This window comes from Watersipora subatra, chromosome 2 (assembly GCF_963576615.1).
Source record: "Watersipora subatra chromosome 2, tzWatSuba1.1, whole genome shotgun sequence".
Lineage (NCBI taxonomy): Eukaryota > Metazoa > Bryozoa > Gymnolaemata > Cheilostomatida > Watersiporidae > Watersipora > Watersipora subatra.
In genome coordinates, this window is record NC_088709.1 from 38,836,251 (window position 1) to 38,848,722 (window position 12,472).

At 37.4% G+C, this 12,472-nt stretch overlaps 1 protein-coding gene across 1 annotated transcript in view; it reads right to left on the reverse strand.

Moving 5' to 3' along the window:
• The window catches only part of LOC137387148 (PHD finger protein 14-like), a 28,588-nt gene that overhangs the window by 15,956 nt on the left and 160 nt on the right, over positions 1-12,472 (reverse strand). Inside the window, exons 2-7 of the mRNA XM_068073464.1 lie at positions 9,495-9,701; positions 7,911-8,046; positions 7,382-7,541; positions 4,051-4,106; positions 1,038-1,149; positions 796-890 (exon numbers count right to left, since the gene is read on the reverse strand). Of these exons, the coding sequence (XP_067929565.1) occupies positions 796-890; positions 1,038-1,149; positions 4,051-4,106; positions 7,382-7,541; positions 7,911-8,046; positions 9,495-9,701 (766 nt within the window). The remainder of the gene's footprint in view (positions 1-795; positions 891-1,037; positions 1,150-4,050; positions 4,107-7,381; positions 7,542-7,910; positions 8,047-9,494; positions 9,702-12,472) is intronic.

Sequence of the window (12,472 nt, forward strand, 5' to 3'; positions counted from 1 at the left end):
CTATGCAAACACTACAAATGCTGTTGGATATTGAGAAAGAATCCTTAACTTTGCATAAAGATATACCTAGCAGTGGAACTGTTTCAGCATCTAAAAACAGTAAAACTCACTGACAGACCAACAAATTAATTTTAGTTTTGTTTTTATATTTATAAAGAAATGGCAAACAGTCCACTTTCTCCTACTTGAGATGAAGACACGCTCAATTTTCCCAAAGTGATTTGATTTTATTCTTGGCTATTATACAGGATAATAAAAAGTTTTTAAAATCGATGGCTCTCTGTTTTCTGGTAGAGATTATTTGATTTCATCACCAATCTGAAGGGAACACTGACCAAAAAGAACAAAGACAGCGGAATGAGTACCCTAACGTTAAGAAATAAGATAAAGTTATGACAATAGCACCACCCGTGATGGTTCTATAAACCTGCCTAACATCTAGCAGTAAGTTGTCATCAGGAGGCAAAGATCTATATAGATGTCACAAAGGAATATGATGCTAATGGGTAGGTTGAGACAACTCAGTATGTTTTGACAGATTTAGGTGAAATGCAATCCTTAAATAAAACACTTTTCCATCATCTCACTAGTGCTACATATCAAATAGTAATTATGTGAAAACATACAAATGTAAGTGAGACAACTTGCATGATGTGGTCGTACATGGTCTGCCCCTTAACAAAACGCATACTACAGTTTGTTAGCCCGAGGTCCCAGATAGCTTAAGGCCCATTAACTATTCATTCGAGCGAAGGCCCTAAAAGCCTATTAAAATAGTAGAGCTCCGGTACTCACCAGGTCACATGAAAGAAACAACGGCACATTCCAGCATCACATCCGATGCAGACTCCTACAGAGCTGTAGTTTTCATCCTCACATAGGCTACACTCCTGCAACAATGGCTAAGTTCATATAAATTCACTTAAACTGGGCCCTAGAAAATATCTGTCTTCATAAACAGGATTCACAAAAGCTAGGAATTGAGCAAAATAAACCAGTAAACGCAAAAAACCTTGCAAATATGGATAGATACTAGCCTTGGATCCCCATTTTGTGTAGGGCATTTCAAGAAGTGTCACATTGGTGAGTTTCTCTGTGTTTCCAAAGGCAACAGCTGGTACATAAAGAGCGCATATCAAATGAACCCATCTGCAATGGCACGGGTTGTATTTACCATAAGGGAAGAAGTGTGTTCACAGACAAAAAGTATGAATATCCACAGTCTACCGAGTAGGAACTTGAGCTATGCTTTGCTATCTTGAATACAGTGAAACGTCAATTCAGAAAATCAATCAAACCTTCATTTATGATTGCCTTAACATGCAAATTTATAAATGCGCAATGTAAAATCTCAAAAAATCACAAACACTACAACGTGTTTCTAACATACGACATTACATGTTTTTAAAAGCATAAGAGTTTCATATAACTAGAAAAGTTGAAATCAAAAACTAAACTAAGACAAAAAATAATAAATAATTCAAAACTGAGTTAATTTAGATTTTGCTTTCTATTGGAGCAACTTGCACAGGATATTGCCATATCTACCTCTGAACCTACACCTACCTCTGAACCTACATCTACCTCTGAACCTACACCTACCTCTGAACCTACCTTTACCTCTAAACCTACCTTTACCTCTAAACCTACCTCTACCTTTGAACCTACACCTACCTCTGAACCTACCTCTACCTCTGAACCTACACCTACCTCTGAACCTACCTTTACCTCTGAACCTACCTCTACCTCTGAACCTACCTCTACCTCTGAACCTACCTCTACCTCTGAACCGACACCTACCTCTGAACCTGCCTCTACCTCTGAACCTACCTCTACCTCTGAACTTACCTCTACCCCTGAACCTACCTCTACCTCTGAACCTACCTCTACCTCTGAACCGACACCTACCTCTGAACCTGCCTCTACCTCTGAACCTACCTCTACCTCTGAACTTACCTCTACCTCTGAACCTACCTCTACCTCTGAACCTACACACTGCCTACCACATTCTCTCATGTATACCTAAGGTAAAGTAACCATAAAACATTTTGTTGTTAATTACTTGTTTATTAATATATTTTTATGTCACGCTATATCATTCAGCACTGCCTTTGATTTATAGTCATGTGCGGTTATCTGTAGTAATTATTCAGACATCCTATGCAAGTATGTGATCCCATATGCAAAACAAATACAATTTATGCCTTGAGGTCAACGCATATTAAAAAATTATTCATTAATTTGAAACAATTATACCTTCAGTCTCAGCAATAACATGCGTCTATTATAATATAATATAATTTTTAATAGGTATACATGTTAAAACATATATATCCAAACATAGGATGAAAAATCAACTCAGATAAAAAATTTAATGTCTGACAATAACTATAAGAGTATGATATATATATGATAATATGATATTTAATATGACTATTAAACAGTATTCTATCATCTCTCTCGTTTATTCAATTCCCTCGTGTTGCCCACTTAGCTTTAAGGGCATTTACTTGGTAACGAGGGAGCCATGAATAACAAGATGAAGAGACAGGAAGTTGCAAGGTTAAGCAAGACATCATATTCACAAGTTCTGGCCAGCATCGACTAGCATTGGCTACAGAAGTATCCAATGCAGCAGCAATCGGACTTGATCAATACATTTACTATAATAAAAAAAGAATTGCTTTCAATGGGATTTGAACCCGCAACTTTTAGCTTGCTAGACTGACGCTCCACCACTTATGACAATCAACTGTCTTGCCGTAATTAAGAATAATTGTGTAGTTAGCTATCACTCTTGATGATCTCCCAGGGCACACTGAATATCAAGGTACCACTATACTTATATATTTCACACGCTTGAATAATCAGACACCCAAAATGTTAACAAAGTGATTATCAACTTCACCATCCTTCGTACTGGCTACGGAGCAAGTGTACATACTGTGTACATACAGTGTACATACTGTCAACACTGATAGCTACTTGAGATATAAGGCTGCCTGGTTGGACTTCTTTTGAAATAGCTATTGAGCTGAACTGGCCATAGATATATTTGTTTAGTAATTAGCCCTAGTTTAAGGGAACTATACTTCAATTTAACTTACTAATAATCCAGACTCAAATATCTGGTAGACAATTGGTCCTGGTTACGATAAACATTAGACACCCAAATTGACGAAAATCATCAGTAAGAACTAATCAATTCTTCATATTATAATTCCAAGCTTAGCACTTTAAACTAATTATTACAAATTTTATACATCTGCATCCGCCGGACTGTAGGTTGACAGGAGTGCAAGCAATGGTGGGCTAGCCATAAGCCAGTCACCGGTCGTCCAGACCTACACCAGTTGTACCTGACCTACACAGCTACACCAGTTGTGCCAGACCTACACAACTACACCAGTTGTACCAGACCTACACCAGTTGTACCTGACCTACACAGCTACACCAGTTGTGCCAGACCTACACAACTACACCAGTTGTACCAGACCTACACAACTACACCAGTTGTACCAGACCTACACAACTACACCAGTTGTACCAGACCTACACAACTACACCAGTTGTACCAGACCTACACCAGTTGTACCAGACCTACACAACTACACCAGTTGTACCAGACCTACACAACTACACCAGTTGTACCAGACCTACACAACTACACCAGTTGTACCAGACCTACACAACTACACCAGTTGTGCCAGACCTACACAACTACACCAGTTGTACCAGACCTACACAACTACACCAGTTGTACCAGACCTACACAACTACACCAGTTGTACCAGACCTACACAACTACACCAGTTGTACCAGACCTACACAACTACACCAGTTGTACCAGACCTACACAGCTACATCAGTTGTACTAATCCTTATCCAGCTGTACTACATGTACCTTAGCTGACAAGCTGTACACTGATTGGATAAGTATTTAGTGTGTATTTAGGTTTTGACAATGGTATTAGGGCTTTGCAAAAAGAAACCTTCAAACCATTGTTTCAAAGGCATTGTTTAAATCGGATGTCAAATAGGATCACTAACCTGCCAGTGTCTGTCTGTTTGAAGATGCCAAACTGATTTGGACAAAGTTCACAAGTCTACAATTGAACAGAGTAAACAATGAGCAGAGTAATGCTGCAAGGGAAATTTTTGGAAAAATTACCAGAAAAATCAGTCCATCGCATTCTGTTGGAATAGCTATAATGTATGTCACATTGCCATAGCGACATGATAAACATAAAGTGAGCTTATTGCCGATTGTCTGTTACTTTTGCTCAAATACCCTTAAATTTCAAATATTTCTCTTGCAACAGATTTGCGTTAAACCAAAAAAAGTTATTGTTAAATTAAGCAAGATTACTCGCTGAACCAACTGGCTAGAAGAGCAGAATAATACAATAGGGTTCAGCAGGACCTAGTTAAGATAAAAGATATTTGTCTTAACCAATTTACAATTGGGGGAAGGTCGATATGCTGGAGTGGAACGTCCACTGACATTTGAACGATAGTCGTGGCTACCATGGTCAAATTCAACTATAATGTATAAATTATTATTAAGAATGTGAGTTACTAAGGATGTATAACTTTACCTTGTAGGCTATGACTAATAAGTAGAACCATATATATCATGAATTATTATTTCAGTCCCAACTGTGGCACAGATCTCTCTTGCATACCACGGAGAGACAGACCGAGAGCTTGTTTTGCTCTTATTTTGTAGATTGCTGCTCATTCATTTAGTAAGTAGAGCCATTTTTATTGTAAACCAGCTGAATGCCTGTCATGACACGGGTAATAAAATAATTACTGTAAAACCTCTAAATGAACGCCACCTCTATTTGAACGCCACCTCCAATTGACCGTCACCCTGAGAGAAGGGTTGAAAAATAGACCGCCACTGTCCAATTGAACGCCACCTCCATTTGACCGCCACTTTGACATTATTTGATCTTTTTGAGCCCATAATATCAACTGATCAGGAGAAAAGTGTCCACAACATCGTATTAATAATCAACCGTTTATATCAATAACAGTTAATTCTCTCATTGTCAATTCTAAAGCTTTTCATTGTTTTCGTTAAAACTTTGAAAGTAACACCGTAGCAATAATCAATAAAAGTCTCGGGCTGGTAGTAGCTCTCTGTTTAATGCGGTCTTTCTACTTCTAAGTAGCCTAAATTCATAAAAAATCGCTTAAATTTACGATGGTACATGCAACTTTGAAAGCAATGCCATAGAAATAACTAGTAACTGTCGTAGGATAATAGTTGTTCTGTGCTTAACGCGGTCCTAATACTTCGAAGAACATGCATATAAAAACCGGTTCGCAAGTTTGGAACCAAAGGCTACGCAAGCAAACTTTTAGCGAGCAAACTTTTACGCGTTGCATTTGCGCTAAATGCAGCACGTAAAAGTTTTGCTCTGTCAAACAAATTGTTTGGACGCTAATATCGACTAGTTCAGCAGTGCAGAAGCAGAGTGAGGCCAGAAGATATTGTGAAAGATATTGAACAACTAGAAGATCGAAGATCGTTCCATCAAAAGCAACAATCAGAACGCAGCTATCCGAGCAAACGATGGAAATATTTTTGTTTTAAAAACGCAAAATTTTATTTCTGCATGTAATATAAGTATGGTTCGTTTATGTCACTTGTTCATGAATATATATTTGTATCATTTGATAGATTATTGTTGTATAACTTATAAATATGCAGATTTATAGCATGTTATTTAATAGCATCCTTGCGGCTATCTTAACACGGCTTATAATGGATCGATGCTCATAGCTCCACTTCTATTGCACATAAAAAGCTAGTTTTGGCTGCAAACTGTAGCAAAGATATCAGTGAGTGCAATGAGCAATGTTAAATATAGATATAAAATAAAAATGTCTTCAAATTTAAAATAAAAATTGAAAATGCCAACAAATTGCAAAGAAGAACACAGGCTAGAATATTATCGCTAGTCAATTGCAAGCAATAGATATCAACTGGTAGAGATATTTCTCAGTTTCTCAATGCACATTCATTAACAGATCTTTGACAAGTTAGAGGTAAGTTAGCAATGAAATTGCATTCAAAATATTTAATATCGGTCCACCGGAAAGAGGGCAAAATATAGGTGACATCCGCTTCGCCCGTAATAGGGCTAAATTTATTTTCAAAAAATTCTGACAAGTCATTTGAAAAATAGACCGCCAGCCTCTATTTGAAGGCTGCCTCCAATTGACCGCCACCATAGAAGAGAGTTGAAAAAAAGAGCGCCATGGCGTTCAATTAGAGATTTTACGGTATCCAATGAATTTGAGTAACTCAAGCTAGTAATTTAAGCTGTCTAATTCTTTACTATAGTAAGAGCCGTGTCTGTCCGTCTGAAGCCAGCTTGTGCGCGCTTATAATCATTACGTTATGCGTGATAATCTTTCACACAATGACGATCTACCAGCATGCTAGTAGTAACCAACAGTATTTTTGTAAGCGCTTTAAGCGGGCATATTTTAAACGGTGTAATAAGTATGTGCACAATTATTCATTAGAATTGTCAGTTGAATCTGTAGTGTAATGGATAATACACCTGTCTGTAAAACTCGACAGACCGAGTTCAAATCCAATGTGAAGCAGATCTTTCGCTCCTAAAACTTTATTGCTATAATTGGACATACAGACAGACATACAGATGACTTGTCTGTTGTCCATATGAACTTGACTGTTCTACTACGGAATTTTTAGCTCGTTTTGTCAGAATTAATTCATGCAGAAAACATTTTGCTGACGTGCACTGAGTATTTTTGCTGTAAATGTTAGAGTTTTTGTCATAGCACTTTTATGTACAATTTTTTGGAATCAGCAGAAAATTCTGCACAAGAATTAATGCATTGAACAAACAAAAGCAATGTTTAATATCTTTTGTTAGTTTAATGAAACCGGATGCTAAAAGAAAATGCTATCATTTTTGCAGTTTGATCAAAACGCAGCCCGTCATTCACTTATATATAAATATAGTTAACAAAAATATCAGAGGCCGATGTTGAAGAATTTCACCAGCAGAAATTCATTTAAGCCGCTGTTTACTCTTTTTTTCATCAACCATAGAACCAGAAATAAAAAATTTGGAAACCGCGATGTTATGCTGTGAATTTGCAAAGAAAACTAACTGGCTGTTTTTCCGACAAAACAATAACCGAATGTCCTATATTTGTTGTGGTAAAATTTTGATCAATGATCAATGTTTTTGTGTATTCTTTTTAGCAAAATAATGATATGCGCATTATAAAGGCTCTCCATAGTGACAGAGTTAAAGTTATGCTTGGATATCTAATAAGAGAATAGAAGTGGTTAGTGATCTGGAAATGATAGTAGGTGAGGCAGACTGACCGGGACAACTCCCGCCTTGCATGGGTCACAGAACCAGGGCTCGGTACTCTCTGTCGACATATCACTGTGCACAGAAAGTACGTCTTCTTCAATAGTACCATAGCAGCCCTCATGGACGAGGATACCGCAGCCATCACATTCCACTATCTCATCTTCATCGCTGCCACCAAATAACAAAATACGTTGTAAACTGTCATTCACCAAGTCGATGGCTAGATTTTGGCTCTGATACTGTGAATTTGGCTAAGGCCATGCACGCTGCCGTGTGCACTCTGATGCTGCCTATGTATGAAACGATTAAAAGAATATAAAAAGATGAAGATTTTGATGTGTTTAAATTAACCAAATGCAAAAAAGTCAACAAATGACAAAAATTTTAACTAAACTTCAAATTCAAACAACAGCCACATAAAACATAAATAACAAATATGAATAAACCCGCGTTACCCTACTGCAACAAGCCAACCAGGTCATGCCAAAAACTCGCCCTAAAACAAGACAGTCTAATCAAATGATGATAAAAGCTAACCACGAGCTTGTGAGGCAAACGCAACAGACTTTCAGATCAAACTTTAATTTAGAGGTGACAACCGGCTGCTCCTGTTTCATGCTCTCAAGTTCACCGGAACTCAATTCATCTTCGGACTCGGCATCGCTGTCTGACTCTATGAACAGAAATAAAAACTGTGAACATCCCTCGAATTATCCTGTCTTGACAAACTGTTGTTTTTGCAGAGTTGTCTCGCCGTCGAGCGGGCGAGCAACACAACAGCTTGTCACAAGACGTACTGCACCTGATGCATCAGCTGCACTAAAAGGGTGTTGTTCTCTTCCGTCTATGCGGCTTAGCTGCGATGTTATGGCGGTCGCTCTATTGGTAATCATAACGGATTTCACGCAAAAATTTATGTAGAAAAAATAAGATAACAACGTTTAACCAAAAACCAGTCTCTGTTGTAAACTTTAGTAAAAATTAAGAATAAAATTAATTGAAAATAAAATCCATAAGAACAAATAAAACTGACTGATACAAAAATAGAAATAAAACTGACTGAGCGCACAGATAACGACATGTTTAGTCGCTGTTGTTGCCTAAGTTCTCAAGTTCTACTAAAGTTTACCGCAGGGACTGGTCGCTGGTTAAACGCTGTAATCTTATTTTTTCTACATAAATTTTTGCGCGAAATTCGTTGATTACCAATGGAGCGACCGACAACATCGCAACCAAGCTGCATAGATGGAAAAGAACAACTCCCTATAAATGCAGCTGATGCATCAGGTGCAGTACGTCATGTGACAAGCTGTTGTGTTGCTCGCCCGCTCGACGGGGGACAACTCCGCAAAAAACAACAGTTTGTCAAGACAGGCTACCCTCGAATGAGCTTCAGCTTTGAGGAAAGCGGAAAAGAAAATTAAAAGGTAAAGTAAGAGTGCTAAATAATTTGTATAGCCACCATTAGCTGTCCAGTTATCCTACTTGCTTTCTATTTCAAAGTGCACTAGCATTATAATGTTCTTTGAAGATTTCTGGATTTCATTGCACCCCTTGATCATTACACCACGTGATCACTACATCCCTTTATTATTACACCCCTTGATCATTACACCCCTTGATCATTACACCACGTGATCACTACATCCCTTCATCATTACACCCCTTGATCATTACACCACATGATCACTACATCCCTTTATTATTACACCCCTTGACCATTACACCCCATGATCATTACACCCAGAGATTATCACACCCAGTGATCATTACAGCCAGTGATTATTACACCCCTTGATCATTACACCAAGTGATTATTACACCCCTTGATCATTACAACTTTACAATTTAAGCAGCCTTGAAGGTCACCAGTTGAGAGTTCATGGTTAGATTTAACAATTATCAGTTTTTGAAAGAACCGTCACGCTTGTCCGCTACCTTTGCTTCTGACTCAATGTTAAATGTTAAATCTACCAGAAACTGAGCAAAAATGAGCAAGAGAATCAGGTGACACTTTAAGACATTTGTGTTCATCTATTCAGGTAAACACACTCACGACTCGTGCATATGCATGCACGGGAGCTTTTTAAAACATGAAACCTGACAATAAATCTATTAGACCTTCTGACAGTTTATGTTTATCTTTTTTATCCTTTTCAGCGGCAAGGCCTCCAGTTGAGTCATCGCTGCCAACATCGCAATCACTGGCTGCTCCTGGTTTGAACTCATAGTCACTGTCCGTGTCATCATCATCTGACATGCCAAAATGTATTTGCATCAGGTGCTGCTCCACGGGTTTAACTTTCCTCTTTGACGGGTCCCTTTGCACTGAATAAAAAGGCAATCTATAGTAAGTGATCTTTTTGCAGTAACTATAAAAGTAATGTATAGTAAGTGATCTCTTTTTACTAACTAAAAAGGTAAAGTATTATAAGTGATCTCTGTGACAATAAGCACTTATTTACTTTTGTGGGTATCGTTAAACTTGGTGTTATCCAAATAGTCATGTCTAGCGGGAAGTATTTCTCAATCGAAATGTTAGTTTGAGTTTTTAGAGCACACAGTAATTATTCATGGTGCTTGTGCTCTTTATTCGATAATAAATTCAAACCTCTACTTCAAAAGCCTTTAAAAACAACCCAATTGCGGTGTTATGACATCACAATAACAGAAAACTTCAATTTATCTACTTATAGGTATGAAATTCACACAATAAATACGATAAGCTTAAAAAGTCATTTAAGCTTATTGTTCTGTTGTTAAAATTATGGCTCACTTTAAAAATTAGTTCTTATTTTACAGATTTTCACTTTGCTCTTGATTAGCCGCATAAAACGAAAGATTACTATAAACAGTGAATCAATTCTACCACATTATGCTAGCAGATATAGAAACTTTCAAAACTAGTGGTTTCTGGTGATATTCAACTTTTATCACCGATTGTAAATTGACATAGGATAAAATACATCTATGCACTTAGAGTGATTTCATAACTCCTTGAGGATTAAATACAACCATAGACATAGATTGATCTCATAACTCCTTGGGAAAAAAGTACAACTTTGCACAGAGAGGGATCTTTGAGGATTAGAGAGATATGACAAAGTGATAATTGCAAGCGCTACTAAAAACTTGAGAATAAGAATTAATTCACATAAGACAAGAGCGTTGGTTAAAAGAGCACCAAACCAGGCACTTGCGTAAGTGAGTGATACCAACACAAATATGATAAAAAATATATATAACTTTTTACAGGATTAAATTTCACTAGGTGAAGGCAGCATGCTTGAATAAAAATTGTTGATGCATGTGTCTTGACGGCAGTAGCATAAGGGGCAAGATCTGGCTAGGTGGGGTGATTAGACGACCAGCAAAAGTGAAGGATACACCATATGTTAAAGAGTCTGAAATAACTGATCTTGTCACAATAACGCCATGACAGATGCACCGGCATGACTAGAGATAGCAAGTCATGAAAAAAAAGACGATGACTGACTAGAGGCCATATTGGAACGTAAAGCGAGGATTGGAGCATAATGGAAGAGAGAGAGAGAGAGAGCGAGAGACAAGATTATGTTCAACTAAAAGAGAAAAGTAAGTGATAGGTCATCTTGGAAGAGAAAAGTGAAGTGAGACAGGCCAAACATTAGGCATGCTGAATTCTTTGTCCAGCCGTGAAGCACTAAAATAGGCCGGGCATGGTGATGCTGAAAAATCATTTCCTCCAACATACCACAACCTTATAGATCTATCTATATATATATTTTTCAAAGTTTGTTGTACGTGTATGTAGGTTTGTAGGATCGATTGTCCGGCTATAGATCTTAAAATCTTGGAATAAATATTCCGTACCAAAGAATATTTGATCTCAGACCCTGCCATTCACCAGTCCGATGCTTTACCCACCAGACTACAGAAATCGAATTGCTAGCTTGCCACTATAAATCATTATATGAGAGCAAAAACCTAACTGCTTTGCGTATGACACGGGTCATAGCATAACGTCACGAGAAGCTGTTCGTTCACATTATTGAACTGGCTAATAGCGAGCAACTCTCACTACTTCTCATTGTTTATAAGACAAAACACTTTTCTCATGATATGTAGTTTGAAAGTTAGAATGGCAAATGTTGTTATATATGTTAAATACAAATAAATCTTCTGTCCAGAGACTTTTCTATTCCCCGGGCAATGCCGGGTGGCCCAGCTCGTATATATATATTTCTCAAAGTATGTGTGTGTGTCCCTCCAGCTATAGCTATTATTAGAATAGCGTAGCTGGACAATGCCAACGCAACGTAATAGCGTGCTGTCATTAGAAGCTTACTAGCTTACTGGAATTTTACATTGGCAATGTGCCAGGCCATTTGGAAATGGCCTGCCACTTGCTGGAGAGTTGCCTGCCAGCAAGTGGCAGGCAACTCTCATTACTTCTCTTTGTTTATACATATAAGTTGACCTTAAATACCATTTTTCATTGGCAATGTGCCAGGCTAATAGCAAGTGGTAGACAACTCTCATCACTTCTCAATGTTTATAAGCTGATTTTTAATACCCGCGCAAGGTCGGGAGGCACAGTTAGTATATGTATATATATATATAAATCTAAGTGTTTATTTGTTAATTTGTTGTATGCTTAGTTATAGCGATAAAATATGTTTGCTTGCGACGCTAAGAACAAATAGACTGCTTCGCACTGGAATTAAACTCGCAAACTCTGGTTTTGCAGACAGGCACATTAACCACTACATTGTGGAATCACTGTGGACATACTTATTACACCTACCAATATTTAATGGCACACAGGACTGCCAGTGTACTAGAAGAAAAATTTGTGGCAAGACTTCCCCAAAAGGCTATAAATCAATGTATATATAGCATAAACAAATATCTTCATTTAAAAATTAGAATGGTAAATGTTGTATATGTTGATTGAAAATGAATTTGCTGTGCAAAAAACTTTTTTTATTATCCGTGCAATGCCAGAGATTCACCTAGATATATATATATATATATCTATATATATATATATATACATATATATATTACACTTTAAACAGTCAGTTGAATCATTTATCATCTATCTAGATTTGTTATTG